The 22,969-nt window shown below is 37.4% G+C and overlaps 2 protein-coding genes across 5 annotated transcripts in view; one reads left to right on the plus strand and one right to left on the minus strand.

The window, feature by feature from the left end:
* Positions 1-991: 991 nt before the first annotated feature.
* On the plus strand, positions 992-2,118 carry LOC126583375 (protein SENSITIVITY TO RED LIGHT REDUCED 1-like). The gene has a single exon (XM_050247724.1). The coding sequence runs from the start codon at positions 1,112-1,114 to the stop codon at positions 1,961-1,963; it is 852 nt and encodes a 283-aa protein (XP_050103681.1). The 5' UTR covers positions 992-1,111; the 3' UTR covers positions 1,964-2,118.
* Positions 2,119-4,528: 2,410 nt separating this feature from the next.
* Positions 4,529-22,969, minus strand: part of LOC126609638 (uncharacterized) — a 35,027-nt gene continuing 16,586 nt past the window's right edge. Inside the window, exons 1-3 of one of the 4 annotated variants that reach the window (XM_050277519.1) lie at positions 12,136-12,289; positions 9,827-10,096; positions 4,529-5,274 (exon numbers count right to left, since the gene is read on the minus strand). In XM_050277519.1, the coding sequence (XP_050133476.1) occupies positions 4,735-5,274; positions 9,827-10,090 (804 nt within the window). In that variant the 5' untranslated portion in view covers positions 10,091-10,096; positions 12,136-12,289 and the 3' untranslated portion in view covers positions 4,529-4,734. The other 3 variants (XM_050277510.1, XM_050277494.1, XM_050277500.1) reach the window with 3 other exon arrangements.

Genomic DNA, 22,969 nt, shown 5'->3' on the forward strand with positions numbered 1-22,969 from the left:
AAATATATAAAATTTGGCTAAATGATCAAGAGGATTAATTAGAATCAATGATTTTTGTTGTTTAAAATTAATGAGAGATCCTAAGTTCGAAATGCTAAGTCCATTCTTTTCAATTTTTACGAATTTTTGTTTAGTTGTTAATTTAATTTTAATTAGTAGCTATTAGCTATGTGGATTGTTATTTTTAAACATTTGTTCCAATTCAAGTTTAATCTTCAACAAAGAGTAATGCGTTGACCAAATTTTTAGACCAAATTGCAAATCATATGACGTGTCATTAAAAAGTTTAATTTAGTACCCATTTATTACTTATACATATCAATTAAAGACTCAAAAATATCATTATTTTTTTAATCCCATATTGACAAGGTTAGTAAATAAGAAAAAACATCTCACGATTTATACAAAAACATTTTAAAAGTTCAGATAGAAAACAAAACTCATATCTACTTGAAAACCTAGAGTTTTTTCGTTTCATTCTCACGATACAAAATAAATTAGTTTTTCTTTGTTTCTAAATTATTAAGTTTGAAGTGATTTTCTAAGTATAATTTTATCGACGTTTTACGTGTGAAAACAAATAATTTTTTTATATAAAGTTAGGGCACATTTTTGGACGTCGCCCTGTGCTTAAAAAATCTCTAGACCGGCCCTGGACCCACTCCACATTGAACTTCAACGATTCAAACCGTTTATTTTGTAACTCTCAAGTCCTAGATCATCCTTACAAAAATTCAATTCAATTTGAAATCATTTACCTATTTAATTATCACGATGAAATTTCTTTATTTCTTATAGAACAAAGTATTTGTTAATTTCTTTAAATCCAATTAGATGTCTCATCTATTTCTGATTTGGCTAATATTTTGTAAGGATGATCTATTAGGTGCAACTTAAAAAATAAACGATTCAGATAATTGAAATTCAGTATAGTGTGGGACCCACAGCTAATACTCATTTGGAAAGAAAAATAAAATAAAATCCCTGCCAAGGCCTCCATATCTACATTCCAATAGCACCACTTGAACTTGTGTTGTCTCTGTGCAAATTGTGAAAGCTCTGTATTGCGCATTGCATTCCTGGACACAGAGTGAACTATTCTCGAATTGCAATGGCTGCTTCTGCAAAGACTCTCACTGCTGAAAATCATACTTTAAACGAAGAGTGGACAGTCGTTTCATCTCGTCGCGGCATCAAAAGAAGAAACCCGCCCAGAACGCAAACCCTAGCACAGAAGCAACAGCAGCAGCAGCAGCATCCTTGGGCTCCAACCGATTCCGAAATCAACTTTGCCCGAGAATCAAAGCTGATGCAGAAGATGCAGATCTGCATGAAGAAATTGGAGATGTCTCGCTTCTTTCTCACTTTACTAGATCAAATCCGAACTCCAGAATTGACCAATTGCTTCCTTAAGGTTCTGAGCTCCGAGTCGAAAATGAACATGGTGATATACGGAATTGGCAGCCTCGAGACCTACGATTCGCCTCGGTTGCAGTTGAGCCTTGCGATCTTGCTGAAGAGAAATTTCAGCTGGATTGGAGATATAGAGGTGTTTGATCCCGTTCTTTCTGCCACCGAAACTCGAGTTCTGGAAGCTCTTGGCTGCTCTGTGCTGTCTGTAAACGAGCAAGGCCGGCGTCGGGCTCAAAAGCCGATGATGTTCTTCATGCCCCATTGCGAGGCAGAGTTGTACGATAATCTTCTGCAGGCGAATTGGGAAGTGCGGCTCTTGAATTGCATCGTATTGTTTGGCAATAGCTTTGAGACGTACGAGCAGCACCTGTCGGAGTTTAAGAACTCGTCCATTGTCGATTCGACGACGCATATCTTGGCTGCTCGAAAATTCACAGATGAGTTTGGAATTAAGACAGTTTCTGATGATTATTTTGGCGCTTTTCATGATTCAAGTTGGCATTTTTTCAGCCCTGTTCTTGAGACACAACTGCAATTTACCAGTTGCTGATAATGATTATTCAATGCTTGTTGAGAAATTTATTGATGATTGAATCGAGCTCAATAGCGTTCTAGTATTTATCCATCCGACCTTACTTAGTGAGATAACGCTTGGTTGTTGTTGTTGATGTTTTATTGAATCGAATTAAGGCAGTTTCAGGTTAATTATTTTGGTTGTTTTCATGATTCAAGTTGGCATTAAAACAGACCTGCAGTTCAGCAATTTTTTATTTGCTTATTCAAGGGGTTCTAGGATTCATACAGCCGAGCGAAATGGTGTTCTAGGATTCACACAATCGAGCTCACTTAGTGAGATAAAATTTTGTTGTTGTTGTGCTTATTCAATGGGTGTTTGAGAAATTTCTTGATGATTGAGGCATATTAATTATAAATTTTCCATATTTTATTGCAAACTTTGTTACTGTGTTTGCTCCTGCATATGTTCCCTGTCTTGCTGATTGTATGGGACTTGGATTGTCTGCCCTCCTATTTTGGTGCCCTTCCCGTGCCCTCCTGTTTTGTGTGGTCACGGTTAAGCCACGTCAATATTTTATATTATTTTTTTATAAAAATAATAAAACAAAAAGAAATAGTAATATAAAATGTTGACGTGGCTTAACTGTGACAAAAAAAACAGGAGGACACGTGGAGGGCACCACAATTAGAGGGCAGACAATCCAAGTCCGATTGTATGGGTGACCTTTTTTTTTTTTTTATGTGCAAGGGAATCATGAACACGCCGAATTTGATCCATTTAAAGATTGACCTTATCTCAAATTGTTTGTTCTGATTTATTGATTAGACCAAAAACAAATGGATCTCACGTACCTGCAGGAGGAGTTTTTTTACGACACTGGAAAATGAAAATACTATGACACTAGGTCTCACTGCAGCGACTTGGCTACAGTTAATTTTATGTTCATATTGACTGTTGTAAAATGATTCTGTTGTTCTTTTGTGACCGAAAGGTGTTCAAGTCGTGAAAACAACGTCTTTACAAAACAAGGGTTAGCTGCGTATGATAGACGCCACCCCCAACCCTTTTTGTTTGTGAAGTTCGACCACCATAAGAGCAGTTCCATCGGAGGTGGATTTGCCTAGCACCCAGCCAAAAAATCAGGCTGGCACCCTGTCAATTCACTCCAGCCCGTCCAATTGCCTGGCACCCAACCCAAGTCAGGCAACAGGCCAGCTCATTCTTGACAGACCCAGAGACCGGCCTATCTGACGCCAGCGTGACATCAGCCACCTTTTTTTTTTTTTTTTCAAAGGTCGGGTGAAGGAGGTTTTGAAGAAGGCCAATTTGTAGGATTTAGAGCAAAGGGTGGTGGGGATGGCGTTTGGGGGCCTTCGATGCCCTCTCCGACGCCAGATGGTCGAGAGAATTGGGGCCGTCGATGGAGATTTCACCCAGAAAATTAAAAACCCATTTAATTTTCAACCTCCATTTGGGGTTTGTGGGATTCAATTCATGAAACAAACATTGATTGCAGAGATATTGTAGAGAGATCTAGGGGAGAAAGATCTGAGGAGAGCTCAAGCTCTCGGCCAGCCAAAAAATCAGGCTGGCACCCTGTCAATTCACTCCAGCCCGTCCAATTGCCTGGCACCCAACCCAAGCCAGGCAACATGCCAACTCATTCTTGACAGACCCAGAGACCGGCCTATCTGACGCCAGTGTGACATCAGCCACCTTTTTTTTTTTTTTTTTTCAAAGGTCGGGTGAAGGAGGTTTTGAAGAAGGCCAATTTGTAGGATTCAGAGCAAAGGGCGGTGGGGATGGCGTTTGGGGGCCTTCGATGCCCTCTCCGACGCCAGATGGTCGAGAGAATTGGGGCCGTCGATGGAGATTTCACCCCAAAAATTAAAAACCCATTTAATTTTCAACCTCCATTTGGGGTTTGTGGGATTCAATTCATGAAACAAACATTGATTGCAGAGATATCGTAGAGAGATCTAGGGGAGAAAGATCTGAGGAGAGCTCAAGCTCTCGGCATCATTGATTGCAGAGATATTTTGTGTTTGATTTGTTGAAGATTTTGAAGTGGAAGAAGAAGGAGAGCTCACGGGAGTGAGCTGGAAAAGAGAGAGGGAGAGAAAATAGATAGAGAGAGAGGGAAAGAGAGGGAGAGAGAAAGAAAGGACCGGAGAGGGAAAGCAAGAAAGAAGAAAAAAGAAAAAATAAATTAAATGATAAAATATTAATTGATATGAATAAAATAATATAATATTAGATAGGCTGGGTGCCAGCGTATTTTTAGGGATGAAGATGCTTTGGCCTATTACTGTTCACTGGGGTCTATTACTGTTCACTTGAGTGGATAAATGCGCTGGGTGCTGGCACAAAGTCTTTAGGGGTGGACTTGCTCTAAGAAGGGCAGAAGCAAGCCCTGATCAAACAAGTGTGATTAATATAATATCGAGATTCTTTGGAACTAGGTTTAGTCAAGTTGCTGGAGGAAGTAGTGTGCTTCCACCCTTTGCACCGAAGTTCGAATCCCCCTCACATGGTTTACATGAATTTAGAGTAATTATCCTATCGTTTCTCATAGATCACGATACTAGCAAGTGACACTTGCAAAACGGATTCTCTATCCACAAAGATCAAAAGGAACAAGAGTTGGAAGGACGGATCCGTACCAAAACAAAAGCGAGACATATTGAAAGTCTTACAAACTATTACACACACATTATTCACTTGGAGTTGCAACCATTCGTGCCTTCCCTTATTAGGATGAGATTCTGATAAAAAATTCCGAAAGCACGCGAGTTTAAGTCCCTTCAGTAGGGATAGGAAGGGGAAGGAGGCTGAAATTCAGGGCAATTTGGCCGGATATGACCAGGCTCGCCACAGTGGTGGCAAATGTACTGCTTTCTTGGCCTTTTCTCCCCTGCACTAGAAGCTCCCTCAAACGACTCTTGCTCCGCCAGCATTTCAAAAGACCTTTCCACTAACAAAGCCGCTGTCCTCACCTTAAGATAAGTATCATGCTGTATTACAGCTACCTTTGCTCCTATGGAAGGCCTCAGTCCCATTAGAAACTTTGCTGCTCTCTGTTCATCTGTACTCACAAGACGGGGTGCAAGTTGTGACAGCTGAAGGAATTTAGATTCGTACTGAGCAACGGTCATGTTTCCTTGGGTCAACCCTATAAATTCTTCGTTTTTAGCATTCCTTATAGTTTCTGGAAAATACATATTCAAAAACAGCTCCTCAAATTCTGCCCAAGTGACGGATTTAACATCACGGATCCTTTTAACAAATTCCCACCAGTAGTGAGCCGCTCCAATAAGACAGTATGTGGCAAACCCAACTTTTAGGTCTTCAGGGACGTCACTTACATCAAAACATTGCTTTATCCTTTCGAGCCACTCCACCCCTTCTAACGGTTCATCAAGATTTCCTGCGTACTGCGGGGGCGACAGACTAATGAAAACCTTCAAAAATTTCAGCCTCTGATCAATTCCGGATGTGCCCTCAAGCGCAAGGCCAGCCATTTGCTTGATGGCTTGCAAAACCTTAGCCACGTCCTCATCATGTGCAGCCGTGGGATTGGATGAAGTAGCGTCACCTGTTCTAGGCACATCTTTCTGAAATTTAAGCAAACAAAACATTAGCTTCCATCACCTGAGCAATTACCCATCATGCCGCTGAAATCTACCAACTTCAGAAATACCAAACGAGATTACATACGAGTCGAATCTAAAGCTAAAGTTTAAATACACCATCACTATCATCACAGTATTCACCACCACACAAATTTTTTCCAACGAATGGCATAGCTGTAAGAATATTAATCATTTATAAGGCATTCTCTAGAGATGAAACACAGTACACATTTTCTTTGGTTTTTCTTAGAAAAGCAAATCAGAAAGCAGACTCAAGTAACACTGCAGAATACATCATCAATCTGAGTTTGACAACAAAAACGCCTAACAAACATCATCGTACTTGCTACAACTCCCAAAAAAATACAATCAGTGAACACAAGCAATGCTAAATTACTAGAAAAAAATCATCATTCTATAAGTACAGAGAAAGGGAAACGACTAGAGGCGTTCACTCCATAAATTTCTTAAACCAATCAATCTGAACATCAAGATAATTAAAGGCAATGAAAAATTCTATGTTTATTTTAATTAAAAGTCTTGGCAGATAGCGAGTACAGCCATATTCTCTTCACTCCGGGAAGGACCCTAAGCATCTCAATCACCTCCTGACTTATCCATCCCCTCCAAGATGCCACATTCTGGCTCACTCATAAGTAATTTGGTACTTATGAGTCGAACTTAAGACATAGCACTTACCATTAGAGAGGAATATCACTAGACTGTAGTACTATGCAACGAAACCTAATCATTCTTGAATAAAATAAACAATTATATCAATCCCTGAGGCTTTTCCCTTTGGTTAATCTACCAGTGGTCATTGTAATTAATTAATCTCACAACTTGGATTAAGTTAATAGATGAAATTTATAGGTCAAGCTTTTTTCTTTCAGCTAAATTGCAGTTATACACACCACACCCATGCATGCATGCATACCAACGCTACAAATTCTTCATCTTTCAACAACAGAAAACAACAAACTAAGTTGCAGAAGGGAAAACCCATAAAATAAAAAAACAGAATCAGAACGAACTTCCACCAGTAACTAACTAACTAACCAACCTTCATATCAAATCTGCAGAAATATTCCAGCCCTCTGATCCGATCGTACAAATTTCTTTACCTTATTGTCTCAGAATTCGTTCACTAGCCTTCAGTTAAGCTCCAAGAAGTCAAATTGGGGAAGAACAAGCTTGTAATCGAAGATTTGAGCTTAATTAGTAAAAAATCCCAAACTGAACGAATCACTGAAATATAAATAATAATCCTCAAAATTTACCTCAGAACGCTCGTTGGGTTCGATTCACTTTTTCAATCGGACTTCCGGAATGAAAGTTACGAATTTTGAGAGATTGCAGGAAAGTTTTTTCTTTCTCTGTTTCTCTTTTTGTCTACTCGTGCTTCTGTTCATCGAAGACGAAGAGCAAGCAGGGATGTTATCCCGCGCTTTTGCCGGTCACCCTTCACTTCAGTTGTCCAATGGTAGCTGGCCATGTGGCAGGACAAAGAGAAAATCTTAGACGTGTGGTAAGATCAGCCACTCCTCGGATGCCACGTGGCGAATTCATCCGTTGAATTTGAAAATGCCACTCGAGCTCAAAAAAACTAGGAAATGGATCATCGGATTTCTATATTTTAGTCATTCATCGCGGTTAGAAATCATTTGATTTTTTATTATTTAAAATTAAACACAAATGATATCTGACGCAAAATGATCGCATGATATACGATAAACAATTAAAATATAAAGATCCTTAGGATTCCCACAAAGTAAATCCAAAGATAATTCCTTTCCAAACAACCAATCCAAAAAATACTACCGACTCATAATTCACCTTGACTTTCTTTGTGTGATGTCCAAATCGTCATGTGACCTCAATAAAATTTCACTTATTTTCCTCCATTATAAACCAAAATAAAATTTACAAGAACATGAGGCATGAGTTGACCCTTTTTGCCGGTAAAAAATATCACGGATATCACGGGCTCGCACTTTGTGAAGAGGTAGGCCCTTACCATTTGCGAGTTATCAATTCAACATCGTATGAAAGACAAGAACACAGTGTAGGTCTTTACTAGGACGGAAACAAGCCTTGCGAGTCACAAATGGTAAATACTTACATTGTTTTCTTGTCTTTCATACGACATGGAATTGAGTACTCGCACATATATCATCGGAACTGTTTTATGAAATTCTCACCACAAAAACCTAATCATTGAAATTGGTCCTTTCATGTTGTCTCGATCTTTTGGACACAATTTTGTGCTTTCTTTAAGCGGTAACACTAATTACCAAACTTTCTGGTTCATGTATGTTACTCAAATGTGGGTTAAAAAAATAAAAGACAAGGGCTTTCTAAGTAATCAAAACGAAGCGATTAATATAATGGGTAAACTACGGTTTGACCTCCTAAACTATTATTTCATTTAAAATTGATCCTTGAATTATTTTTTTGACAAATTAATCCCCGAACTGTTTAAAATCAGGCAATTAATCATTATCGTTCGATTTCATTCACTATTTCGTCAAATTCAAGGACAAATTAGCATAATGAATTCTTACTTGTCAGTTAGAACCCTCAATAAAATTATGACATGTGGAAACAAAATAATAAAAAAACTTATAGCATAATAAGAAAACTTTTTAATTATAATAAATAAAACAAAACAAAAATCCTGAATGACCAACCACCCATTCTCCACCCACATCAACCCTGTGATGGGGGAAGAGGGTGGTTGCGGTTTATTATTTATAATTAAAAATGTTTTCTTATTATGCTATAAATTTATGAATTATTTTATGTCCACGTGTTATAATTTAATTGATGGTTATAGCTGACAAGTAAGAATTCATAATGAAAATACTAATTTCCCTTGAATTTGACGGAATAGTGGACTAAATCTAGCAACAAGGGGTTAATTGATTGATAGTTTAGGGGGTTAGATTACCAAATAAATAGTTCAAGGGGTTAATTTCAACTGCAATAATAGTTCAAGGGGTCAAACATTCTATCTTAATACAATAGCAAGTTCGAATCCTCCTCTCGTAGTTTACACATGACTTTAGTGTCAATTTCTCATTGTTTGTCAAATATATATATATATATATATATATATATATATATATATATATATATATATATGGGTTAAGATTCAAGGACACGCTTTTGACATACATTTTTATACGGCCCACTCTGTAATGTATTTCAACGATGCAACTATCTTTTATATCTTACCTCAAAGATCATTGTTTACCAAAAATAACCCAAATCTAAAATTATAAGATTGTTGGATTATATTTTGTGTTTCTTTTGTAGAACTATATTCATCCATTTTCTTTCCTACAAGTCAATGTCTTAATGGTTTTGGATGTCTACTTTTTTGTTAGGATCATCTATGAATGATGTACTAAAATATAGACAGTTCAGATCTTTAAATACATTACAAAGTGAGCTTATTATAATAGATGTCAAAATGTGTGTCAAAAGTGTCTCGGATCTTAAACCTTGTATATATAATTGGGATTCCATTGATTAGCAACTAGCAAGTGACACTTTGACACCTACAAAACAGATTCTCTATTCACAAAGGTCCAAAGGAACAAAAGTCAGACAGATAGATACATACCAAAACAAAAGTCAGGCATATTGAAAGTCTTACAAACTATTATCCATACACTACTAACTTGGAGTTGAAACCATTTTTGCCTTCCATCATTAGGATGAGATTTTGATATAACTGTCAAAAAGCACGCGAGTTTAATTCCGGGCAATTAGGCCGAATATGACCAGGCTCGCCGCAGTGGTGGCAAATGTACTGCTTTCTTGGCCTTTTTTCCCGTACACTAGAACCTTCCTCAAACGACTCTTCTTCGCTGTCCTCAAAAGATTGTTCCACTCTTAACGCCGCTGCCACCATGTCACCATAAGTACTGAACTTAGCTACCCTTGCTCTTATGGAAGGCCTCAGTCCCCTTTGAAATTTCGATGCTGTATATTCATCTGAACTCACAAGATTAGTTTGTGCATACCATGCTAGCTCGAGGAACTTAGATGCATACTGAGCAACAGACATGTTTTGTTGGGTCAACCCTTGAAATTCGTCGCATTTAGCATCCCTTACAGTTTCAGGATAATACATATTAAAAAACAGCTCCTCAAATTCTGCCCAAGTGATGGATTTAACATCACGGATCCTTTTAACAAATTCCCACCAGTAGTGAGCCGCTCCAATAAGACAGTATGTGGCAAAACCAACTTTTAGGTCTTCGGGGACATCACTTACATCAAAACATTGCTTTATCCTTTCGAGCCACTCCACCCCTTCTAAAGGTTCATCAGGATTTCCTGCATACTGCGGGGGTGACAGACTAATGAAAACCTTCAAAAATTTCAGCCTCCGATTTACTGCAGATGTGCCTTCAAGCGCAAGGTCAGCCATTTGCTTGATGGCTTGAAAAACCCTAGCCATGTCCTCATCATATGGAGCCTTGGGATTGGATGAAGTAGCTTCACCTGTTCTAGGCATATCTTTCTGAAAATTAAACAAACAAAACATTAGCTTCCATACAAATGCATAATCAAGAGACTATTGTAAGTGTAGCCAACAGCATACTAGCCACCTTAGCAATTACCCGTCATGCCACTCACCAACTTCAGAAATACCAAACAAGATTACATAAGAGTCAAGTCTAAAAGCTTCAGTATCATCACAGTATCCACCATGACAAAATCATTTCCAATGGATGGCATAGCTGTAAGAAGATTAATAATTTATAACTTATAAGCACTCTCAAGAGATGGAACGCAGTACACTTTTTCTTTGGTTTTCTTAGAAAAGCCAATCAGAAAACAGACTCAAGTAACACAGCTGACTGTATCATCAATCTGAGTTTGACAACAAAAACGCCTAAAAATTATTCTCGTAATTAATACAACTCTTAAGAAACACAGGCGATGCTTTACTTGAGAAGAAGTCATTCAACAGGTACAGAGAAAGGGAAATGACAAGAGGCATTCGATTCATAAATTTCTTAAGCCAATCAATTTGAGCATCAGGATCATTATAGGCCATGAATAACGCTATGTTATTCTTGCATAAAATTTGGAAGATAACAAGTATGCTCATCTTCTCTTCAACTCCAGGAAGGACCCTAAGCATCTCGATCACCTCTTGGCTTATCCCTCCTCCAAGATGCCATACCGGTCTCATCTAATCTAGATAACACAAACGGCACGCTGTTTGACTGAATTCACGTACGTGTTCTGTTTATTGAGGTAACTAGCCTCTAACTCATACCACTTGTCCCTCGTAACATCACCCGCAGTATCATCAGAAAGTACAATCCCTGATGAAGCCAAAATATATTTTGATGAATCTTGGTGATAAGTTCATCTCACAGGATGGCTTTGACTTGCTATTCTGTTGGGATTATCCTGGCATGCTACGTCCTTTGATATATAAACCACCTTAAGAATTATTTACTAAACACTCAAGAAAATTGTGTTACAAGTTACAACTTATAACAAGCAATATGCGTAAGAAAAAAAATTAGTTAAAACTAATATAACACTTGCAACTGGGTGTACCATAGTTTGCCTATATAGCTTTCTTTAACTTAACTAGTCGGTAACAAACACATAGACACACTTGAGTGCGAGACAAGAGGCCGAAGAAGCAAAGGCAGGAAGACACTAAAAACCCTTTTAGGTTCATTATACACCACAAAATATTGGAGGAGTAGTCAACCAATAACAAACAATGAGGTATTCATTAGAAGAAAATAAGAAGAGAACTGACTCTAATCTTTCTCAATCTAAAGAAGCAATTATATTTCGGGAACTTTAACGAAAACATTTCGGTACTGTTCACTTTAACGAAAAACCACATTTTTACACTAAAAAATCAATCTTGATACTATTCACTTTACCCTTTATTTTGTCATTATCGCTAAAACTCAAGGTTTTCAAGTCATTTTCATTAGTTTTCCTTTAATCCCTAAGAGTTTTTCCGTTGGTCAAATAAACACTAAAATGTCTACTATTTTATCCAAACGGTCATATGGTTTCTGATATGAGTAGTTGTTGGTATAAAACGGTTGGATCATTTCAATTATAATGTGGAGTAAGACCTACAATGGCGTCCCATGCATTAACTAAAGTTCACATACATATGGTTCAGGATGAGAGAGGGACAGACATTTTGACGCACTTTCTTGTGTTTCTCATTCCGTAACTTTTTTCAAGAATCGTGACCTTTGCAGGCATAGCATCAAATTCAATAACTCCAATAATTCCATCATCCCTAAAGTACAAGTTCAGTGGTACAACAACTAGTATTTCAGCTAGTTACTGCAATTACATCAAACAATCTCACAACTTACACTATGTTGTAGTTGAAATTTGTTGGTAAAGCTTTTTGCTTTGGGGTCAATTGAAATTATCCACACAAGCATGTACAGCATCACTTTCAATTCTTCAACTTTCAACAACAGAAAATAATCATGGATGTTGCACGAGAAAAGAACCCATAGAGAATCAAAATCAGAATCAGAATCAGCACCAGTAACTAACCTTCACATGAACTTTCCCTTTCACTTTCCGGTTAATCTGTTTGCTTGTTTCGCCAGACCGGATCAAATTTTTTGGTTCGCGCGCCAGCAACTCGGCTTTTCATAACAAAACTTTCGCGTCTGGAACTCAGCTTTTCATTTGAACGGGTAATATATTATTATATTAAAGCGGGAGCATTTTTGTCTACCACCATCAATAATGATGTTTGTTTTATCGTACATCTAATTAATTGATATGTGTCTTTTTACTCAATCTAGGTTTTTTTTTAATTGAAAAAATAATATTTAATGTGAAAATTAACAAGATTTAAGTAAAATGACACATATCAATTGATTAAATATACGATATGGTAAGTAAAGTTATGATGGTAAGAATTAACAAGATTTAGGTAAAAGAACACATGTCAATTGATTAAATATATGGTATGGTAAGCAAAAATGCTCCCATGTTAAAGCTGTTCAAAATTGGGCTGTGTCATTAAATGGGGCCCAATGATATTCTTGAGACTTTTTGTGGAGAAAATGGAATTTACTATTGACTCGTTTAAAAGTGTTTTTATAATTTTTACAAAGTATTTTTTGTGGAAATATTTTTTAAACCAATCTTTAGTAAAAACTTAACTAAATCCTAGTAAAGCACTTAAAATGCTCTTGAAAAAAAAGCACAAATTGTGTTTCTTTCAGTCAGTTTAAAAACACTTCCAAACAATCCAATAATATTTATTGTTTAAACGAACAAATTATAAATTACTAGAAATTCTAAACTAACGAAATTTAAATTTCATCAATTGCAAGTTTATATATTTGATGGAATTTAAATGACAGAATGTTTAATTATGTTGTTTGGATAACTCATATAACTTGTTGCAATTTTGTAAAACAAATTATACATTTTTGGTCTTCCGCTTTCCATAATTCTGAATTTTATGGAAATACACTTTTTCTTTCCCAAATTAAGTCTATTACTGTCAACTAACTCTTAGTTTAACAATACATTTCTAAATAAATTTTAATGATACGGCTGAGAGGAGGAGCCAGAATTTCAAGATGGTTAAAATAAGAGGAACTTTAATGAAAAGCTCATGATACTGTTCATTTTAACGAAAAACCACATTTTTACACTAAAAAGTCAATCCTGGTACTATTCACGTTACCCTTTATTTTGTCCTTATCATTAAAACTCAAAGTTTTCAAACCATTTTCATTAGTTGTCCTTAAAATAAGTGGTGGTGCCAAGGGCCAAGCTCCCATAACTTCTAGACTGAGGTAAGAGAGTCCAAGATCTTATGCAGCTATTTTGTTTATGTCATCTCTATAACATTTATTATTGATTGACACGTGTCCATAAATTTAGCCATTCTATAATTTTAATATATTTTAATGATAGATTTTTATTAATGGGTCACATCATAGTCTGGTACTTAACCGTCAGTATCCAAGTATTGTCCAATCCGGTTGTACAACTCATCCTTGTAAGTTAGTTTAAATTGTTGGCATTGGGCTCAATTTGTACTATAAAAGTACGATTTAAAATAGGTAGTGCTATGCACACATCCATTTTTACTTCTCACATTCTCTCAATTTTCGGCTGTTAGATCAGATTAATTGAAAAATATCAATAATAAAAAATCAATAAAGATGTTTGAAAGATAAAAATAGATATGTGAATCAAATATACAAATTAATCGCAGTCTCATTCAAATCTTTGGATCTATTATTTTTTCATGCCACACTTGCATATTTATTTGGGTAAAAACACTTGGAAAAAAATTGGAATATGTGTTATTTTTTACGATATATCTAATATGTTTGTTAATTCTTTGGAACGATGGACTGCCGTAACGAAATCATCAACAATTAAAATAATTATTACGATTTGCTTTGAATAAATGGATATTATATGAAGTAATATTTCATAAAATAGCCATTTCCAATTTGAAATGGCAAAACCATGAACATTTGTGTACAATTTACCGGCTAAAACAGTCACGCATTTATCATACGAAATTGAAAATAAATATTAAAGGTTAACTAAACTTTTCTTTCTCGCATAAGACTTTTACACAATAGTATCATGAGACTTTTAGACAATAGTGTGGAGCCAAAAATAATTAAGAGGTCATGCGTGAATTTTTTTATAAAAATGATAAAATTACCCTTGAGGAACACCAGAATTCCTACGCGCGAGCAATGGACAAACATCCCACAATCAAGTCAAAAGTGCCCAAAATAGGTATTTATTCAAAACCTATTTCATCCATCTTCTCCACAAGGTAACCTCCAAAACATTCATTTTAAATTATGTTAATTAGCTAATTAATGGATTTATTACCTAATTAATCTATTAATGGCTAATTAAACTACCAATTACACCAAAAAAACACACAAGAGGCCGGTCACCTTCTCTCCCAAGGGGGCCGGCCATGCCTTATATATTCTACCTCATTTTCTCTAAAAATGGAGGTCTTCAGTCTTGCTAAACACTCAAAAATTCTCCAAACACTTTTTCCCTCAAAATTCTAACTTTGGCATCGGAGATTCTTCGGCCAAAGCCTCCCATTCATCATGGGCACGTGAGGCTTTTGGCCTTGACCTAAGGTGTTATTTGTTTTGTAGGTGCAATTTTGTCCATATTTAAGGAGGAAGAAATTTGCATCCACAAATAGCATCGCATAAGACATGCAATTTTTTCACAGCACTTGTTAGGATGTTAGAGAAAACTAAAATGTGGACAAAAATAGGATCTAAACAAAAGAATTGTTCTTAGGGTTTTGGCTACCAGGCACAAATTCAAACACGATTCCTCATGAATAGCCATGAAAAACTTGACTTCCTTCAACTTTTCCTCCTAGATCACCCATAATCCGAAAATTAAATGTCTTTCTCTTTATTTTAGTACTTCGAAACTGAAATATAGGAGTTTTTTTTTGTGTACAAGCGTTCCTCTTAATAAATAACTCCATCGAGATTTCAGTGAAAAATATTAGTAAGGAGAGAATAGAGAGAGGCGAAGAGAGATTTCACATGGAGTTTTGGTGGGACTATATATACAACATTCATGCACGCAATCATACTCATGTGAGCTTTTTTTTTTTTTTTTTTTTTTATAATCAAAACGTGCTATGAGCAACATACAAAGTTCTATATTATTTGTCACATATATATTTAACAAGTTTAGTTCCGAAATTCTTTGTCGGCTTGCTTACATTCGGGCTTCAATAACAGCCAGGTTCGCCGAGCGAAGATGTCTCAAGCTAAATTTTAACATGAATAGAATTTTCTACCTTTTGTATTTCAACGCGAATTAAAGAGATATATATTTTATAGAAACCTCCATGGTTAAGTTTAAAATGCTAAAAGTGGGATAGACTAATGAAACAAAACTTTGTCAAAATAAAAAATGAAATCAAATTTTTCGTCCCTTGCAATTGAGTTTATTGATTGTCCCCTTGTTCAAAATGTGATATCTTACGTTTAGTACCCTTTCTTTTGATCTCCTTACTCAAAATATTGATGTGCCTTTTGTAGTCTTGACCAATGGTGAAGTCAAGAATTGTCGAATGGAGGAATGAAATTTAAAAGGGTAAAAAGGTTCTAAAAAATAAAGACAACTATAAATCCTTTTAGATAATAAACAATATTATTTTGTTCATAATTTACCACATAAAAAAATTAATTGTTGTGGCGAAGTTTCATGTCATAAAAACATAGCATAATAGTTGATTATCAATAAAAGTAGAAACATATCGCTCAATATAAACAACCATACTATCCCTCAATCATTCATTTCTTATTTTATTAAGCTATGGTGTTTTCACAATTTTCATAGCAGCAAACGCTCTCTCCACCGAAGCTGTAACATCCCACATCGTCCAGGTGAGTGGATCCTGTAAGCCTTATATGTATATTCCCATCTCTACCTAGCACGAGGCCTTTTGAGAGCTCACTGGCTTCAGTTTCTATCGGAACTCTGAAGTTAAGCGAGTTCGAGCGAGAGCAATCCCATGATGGGTGACCCACTAGGAAGTTCTCGTGTGAGTTCCCAGAAACAAAACCATGAGGGCGTGGTCGGGGCCCAAAGCGGATAATATCGTGCTACAGCGAAGTTGAGCCCGGGATGTGGTGGGTGCTCGGGTCGGGATGTGACAATTTGGTATCAGAGCCAATTCCTAGCCGGAAGTGTGCCACGAGGACGTCGGGCCCCTAAGGGGGATGGATTGTAACATCCCACATCGCCCAAGGGAGTGGATCATGTAAGCCTTATATGTATATTCTCATCTCTACCTAGCACGAGGCCTTTTGGGAGCTCACTGGCTTCGGGTTCCATCGGAACTCTGAAGTTAAGCGAGTTCGTACCATAGAAATCTCATGATGGGTGACTCACTGGGAAGTTCTCGTGTGAGTTCCCAGAAACAAAACCATGAGGGCGTGGTCGGGTCCCAAAGCGGACAATATCGTGCTACAATAGAGTCAAGCCCGGGATGTGGTGGGGGCCCGGGCCGGGATGTGACAGAAGCGGTTGCAACCGGTAACACAAAACCCCAATATAAGGAATGTATGCACTAACTTGTAGTTTTCTCACCTCTTGGTCTTCACCAATTCCTTTGAAATATCACTAATTCTTTTCAATTATGAAAACTCATTATGCATCTTCATATGATGAATAAAATTTTCAGGTTGAATAGGAAGATTCATGAGGTCCACACAATCAAAATCTTGATGATAAAATTCGACGAAACGAACAAAAAAGTTCAATTCATTATATACACGTCACTCAAATGGTCACCAATTCAAACACTTATAATTTTTGCGTGGCCAACAATGCCAAAACAATAGAAACCATTGAATGGGCCTTAAAAACTAAAAACAAACAAATTGCACCAAAACATCTCCTGAGCAAGGTCAAATTCTAGAAGGGGACTTCTATCACACCTCGATTTCAAGATACGTCTAGGATCAACACATGATGTCACCAAGTACCTGAAGATCTATCATGCTTCGCCTCTCAGACATGACCAAAGACACAACTAAATGGTTCAACAGTGCAATAACTTATCCTTTATTTCATGGCTACATTTGAGATGTCACCAAGTACCTGAAGATCTATCATGCTTCGCCTCTCAGACATGACCAAAGACACAACTAAATGGTTCAACAGCGCAATAACTTATCCCTTATTTCATGGCTACATTTGACCTCTTTGTTAGACTGCCTACGTAACTTAAGATGAGGTCAAGCCATAGTATGTTCTTATAGAAAAGCCTAGGATTCCAGAATCACTCAATAGAACTCAACGAGTATGATTCATTAGATTCCAAACTACTTAAAGCAACCATTTCACGACCAGGATTGTCATTGGGTCAAACAACAGTTTTCCCTTAATACAATATTGAGATTCTATAGACCTAAGTTTAGTCAAGTTGGCAAGAGTGTGCTCCACCCTTTGCACCGAAGTTCGAATAATAAATATAAATAAAACCTTTTTTTTTTTGTCAAACGATTAATTTTGTTAGATTAGATGCTAGATTAGCAGTGACGGTTTTGAACCCACACCGTCATGCAAGAACTCAACACATTTCCACCACTGTGGTAAAGGGTCGCTTGCAAATAAAACTTTATAATTATAATTTTCTTTCTCCCTCATCTATCATTAGTTATTTTCATTAAATTATGTTTCATTCTCATTTTTTCCGTGTCCATCATCTTAATGGTCTGCTCTAGTTTAGACTTTCACCGGATTTGGTAGTAAAGAGTTATAGTCTAAGTTAGTTTGGTGTTTTATTAACAGTATAGGAAGAATCATACATAACTTCCATGGCTACAAAATAATATACACAGGTGTGAAAATTGAAGGAATAATCAAAGCACCATAGCAGTGATGATGAGTTCCATGGGGTACGAAGCTTTGTGCGGAAAAAAAAAAAGGGGGTTTAGGAAGTAATAAGAGAATGGAAAGAAAAAAGGTGGGACAATAAAAATAAGAGCGGATGAACACGAAAAGTTTCATTGGAGACAAGTTTCAGAATAAGTTTCATTCTCTTATTTCTTTTCAATCAAATAAGAGCGGATGAATACGAAAAGAAAAGTTCGTAGGAGAGGATGAAGACGAAAAGGTCGGAAAGTAAGTGGATTGTTTTTGGAAAAGATGTTATAAATAGAAAGCTTTCGGATTTTTAATTCAAATGTTTTATTTTTACAAAAAGTTATGCCAAAAAAATTATAGACTACAGCTCAATCATTAATGGCGTGTAAACGAAACCGGAACGGAATGGCAAGAAACGGAATTGCATTCTTTTTCAGGCATTCAAGCTGTTTACTAGCATTTCCGAAATAAAAAACAAGATGGGGTCCACTTAAAATCAGGAATTAGATCCCTAAATCTCCCGGAATCAGATCCCCTAGATGAAGGTGGTATTTGGATTCCAGAAAAAAGGCTCTTCCAGGAATCCAACTTTTATACCCAGACTACCCTCGTATCTTCTACCTCCCCCTTCGTATCTGTGACTCTCTTTGCCCAGTCTACCGACTCCCTTGCACGTTCACCATCTCAATCCCGGTTGTGGATGATTTTGTGCCAGGATGGGCTTCGAAGATTGAGTTGGTGGAATGGGTTGTCGTTGGCGAAGAACGAATTTGAAACTTGTTCGGTGCCGCATCTGCCAATTGAACGACTAACACCTGGAATTGAAGCTGCAGTGGTGGTGGGTGGAGGGCAGTGCAGCTAGACCTTTAGGATGAAGGCGTGGGAAAGAAGGAGATGTGGGGATGTGCAGCTGGACCTATTTATATATTGATGAATTTTATTATATAAATTTAATTTAATTAATTAGTATGAAAATAATTTATTTATGTAAGGGCAATTTAGTAATCAATCTAGTTTTAATTTCAATTGAAGTGAATTAGTAAACAACTTATATGGACTCAACATCATTCCTACTCCGATTCCAGACAGTTTTAGTAAACAACTCCAACAGGAATCTGATTTTGATTCCACCTCATTTCAATTCCTCCTCAATCCAATTCCTCTTCAATCTAATTCCTCTCAATTTGATTACGGATTAGTAAACGCGCCCTTAAAGTAGACTAATCCAATGGTTCAAAACTTGTGTCAAATATTGTGTTATAAACGTGGTGTCACGGATCCACCCACTATACATTTATGTATAGAGAGAGGAAGCCTTTAATGAAATGGTTCCTTTTTTTTAGGGTAAATTACATAATACCCCATCAGGTTTGAGGTCTATTATAAAAAATAATAATTTTTTATACACTAAAAATATTATAATAATTTACTCGGCACTCATTTGCGATCATCGTCGATGTTGAAGAGCTCAGACCCGGAATGGGAGTTCTGGGTCGGGGGTTGCGAAGGAGGTGGGGGTGGGGTGGGAAGGGGTGGGTTTTTGGATGGGAGGGGAGGTGAAGAGAGTGGAGGAGAGGAGGTGGTTGAGGGGAAAAGTCGTACGGAAAAGCCGACTTCGACTATCCCACGACCAATCCAAGGTACAAAACTCTTCCCCTTGACTCTATGCTCTTTTTTGTATATAGATCGTAGGGAAAAGTCGTACGGAAAAGCCGACAGAATGAGAGAGAAAAGTGACCTGAGAGAGTCCACGGTGGTGGTGGTGTGTCGTCGGTGGTGTGGGCGTGTAGATGGGTGCGTGTGTGGGTGTACTGTCTGGGAGAGAGTCCGAGAGAGAGATTCGAGAGAGACTCGAGAAAAGATTTCTTGGTTTGGGTTTTTCTGGTTTTTTTTTAATAGGGTTAATATTATAATAGTTTTAATGTATAAAAAATTAATTTTTTTGCCACATGGCAGCCACATCAGCACAAATGTGGCAGCCACGTCAGTATTTAACAGACCAATAGATGGAAAATCTAACGGAGGTATTATTTTGAAATAAAATAGTACGTGAGGTATGAAAGTGAAATGTTTTAAAGATGTTGTATGTGATTGTAATAGACCTCAAACTTGATGGGGTATTATGCAATTTACCCTTTTTTTATTTATAAAAATAGAGATTATTTGTGGGGTCCACACCACATTGAACTGTAACAATCCGAACCGTCTATTTTTCAAGTTACACCTCATAGATCATCCTTACAAAATATTAACCAAATAAGAAATATTTAAGATATCTAATTGTATTAAAAAAAATTAACGAATATTGTTATATAAGAAACAATGAAATTTTATCTTGATAATTAAATAGACCAATAGTTTCAGATTGAATTGATTTTTTTCAAAAATGATCTATGAATCGAGACTTACAAAATAGATAGTTTAGATCGTTGAAGTTCGATATGGAGTGGACCCTACATCTAATCCCCATTTTTTGAAAAAAAAAATGAGAATCCCTTTGCATAAAGGGAATATAAATAAGATTCGGAGACACATGCTTTAGACATACATTTTTGTGAGGTCTACTTCATAATATATTTCAACAATTTAACTGTCTATCTTTTACACCATACCTCAAAGATAATTGTCTACCAAAAATCACCCAAATTCAAAACTATATGACCTTTGGAACAAATTTAGTGTTTCTTAGTAGAACCATATTCATCTATTTTCTTCCCTACAAACAAATGTCTTAACAGTTTTGAATGTCTAATTTTTTGTTAGAACCATCTACGAATACAACAACAACAACAACAACAAAGCCTTTTCCCACTAAGTGGGGTCGGCTATATGAATCCTAGAACGCCATTGCGCTCGGTTTTGTGTCATGTCCTCTGTTAGATCCAAGTACTCAAGTCTTTTCTTAGGGTCTCTTCCAAAGTTTTCCTAGGTCTTCCTCTACCCCTTCGGCCCTGAACCTCTGTCCCGTAGTCACATTTTCGAACCGGAGCGTCAGTAGGCCTTCTTTGCACATGTCCAAACCACCGGAACCGATTTTCTCTCATATTTCCTTCAATTTCGACTACTCCTACTTTACCTCGGATATCCTCATTCCCAATCTTATCCTTTCTCGTGTGCCCACACATCCCACGAAGCATCTCATCTCCGCTACACCCATTTTGTGTACGTGTTGATGCTTCACCGCCCAACATTATGTGTCATACAACATCGCTGGCCTTATTGCCGTCCTATAAAATTTTCCCTTGAGCTTCAGTGGCCTACGACGGTCACACAACACGCCGGATGCACTCTTACACTTCATCCATCCAGCTTGTATTCTATAGTTGAGATCTCCATCTAATTCTCCGTTCTCTTGCAAGATAGATCCTAGGTAGCGAAAACGGTCGCTTTTTGTGATCTTCGCTAGATTGCTCCGGTCATTAGTGTGGATAAGTATATAAATGGATAGAGATAGGAAAGCAAACACAAGATGTACATGGTTCACCCAGATTGGCTACGTCCACGGAATAGAGGAGTTCTCATTAATTGTGAAGGGTTTACACAAGTACATAGGTTCAAGCTCTCCTTTAGTGAGTACAAGTGAATGATTTAGTACAAATGACATTAGGAAATATTGTGGGAGAATGATCTCGTAATCACGAAACTTCTAAGTACCGGAGTGTGGTATCGTCTTGACTTGCCTTATATGTCTCATAGGTAGATGTGGCATCTTCTCTAGAGGTACTCTTCCTCCATCCAGGGGTGGTATCTTTAACTGGTAGAGATGCACAAGGTAATGTATCAATTTCACTTGAAGCTTACTTGTAGTTTCAGGCTTGGTCAAGCGCGATACAAACCATGTAGTAGGAGTCCCCCAAGTCGCCGAGCTAGGGGATCTGCTGAAAGAGGTGACAGACAAGGTAAGCAATCAGAGCTCCGGCTGAATGTTCACATTCTCCCTATCTTGCAGGCAACATGAAGGATAAAGAGAAGAAAAATGAGAAGAGATGATATGGGATACTTTTGCTTTTGAAGAAGTAACTTTCCACAGGCTTATTCTTGAACTGGGCTGCAGGGTTTTCTGGTTTCCTCCAGAGTATAAGGCCGACTGAAGAATTTGAGGGTCAAAACAAGTCCATCAAATCTAGAGTACGTTCGACCCTGCTGATATGGGATACTTTTGCTTTTGACAGAGTAGTGGATATATCGGCACGTGTGCTGTTACGCTTGTCTCCACATGCTTATTTGTATCCTTCTCACTTGCCCTATCTGTTCCTCCGGCAGATGCGGTATCTTCCCTGGAAACATAAGATGTTGAAGATGAGTACTCGAGAGCAATGCCAGGTAAGTACTCAGGTAAGGGGTTCCAGGCAGTCAGTTCCTGGCTGGAAGCTTGATTCCAAGTGCTGACTGATTGCTCTCTTTCTCCTTGTCTTGCAGGTAAGAACAAGGCCAAAGGAAAAGACAGGGAAAAAGCATGATATGGGATACTCTTGCTTTTAACCCTGATGATATGAGATATTCCTGCTCTAGTATAGCTTGTTTGCAGAGGTATTATCGGGGGGAAAGAAAGCTGAATATTTCGAAAGGCTTCGTTGGGAGTGCCCTCTCAGATAAGAGGAAGGGTTGAGCATTTTTGCAGGTCTGCCTGTCCGTTGGGGATGGAGGTCGACATATATATGAGTCTCCCTAACATCAAGTAATAATGCTATTCCTTTACCCTGCTTGGTCATAGCACGGTAGTGGGAGCTGCCAGCTTCACATGTTTTAACTCTGTCAGAGCACTTTGAAAAAGTGGTCTGTGGTATCTGGAAAGCTGATGTTGCGTGTGAAGATTACAGACAAGCTTTATCCAAGGAGATCCAGCTCTTGAAGTTGGGAAAGTGGTGCCTCTTCGGTTTTCGAACAAGCAATCATGTCGGGGATCTGGCTCTCGAGATTTGGAGAACGATGCCTCTTCGATTTTTGAGAAAGCAATCTTGCTGGGGGTCTG

Source organism: Malus sylvestris, chromosome 2 (assembly GCF_916048215.2).
Source record: "Malus sylvestris chromosome 2, drMalSylv7.2, whole genome shotgun sequence".
Taxonomy (NCBI): Eukaryota; Viridiplantae; Streptophyta; class Magnoliopsida; order Rosales; family Rosaceae; genus Malus; species Malus sylvestris.

What these genes read in the sequence shown, in the direction of transcription:
- LOC126583375 (XM_050247724.1), top strand. Translation starts at nt 1,112, where the DNA reads ATGGCTGCTTCTGCAAAGACTCTCACTGCTGAAAATCATACTTTAAAC.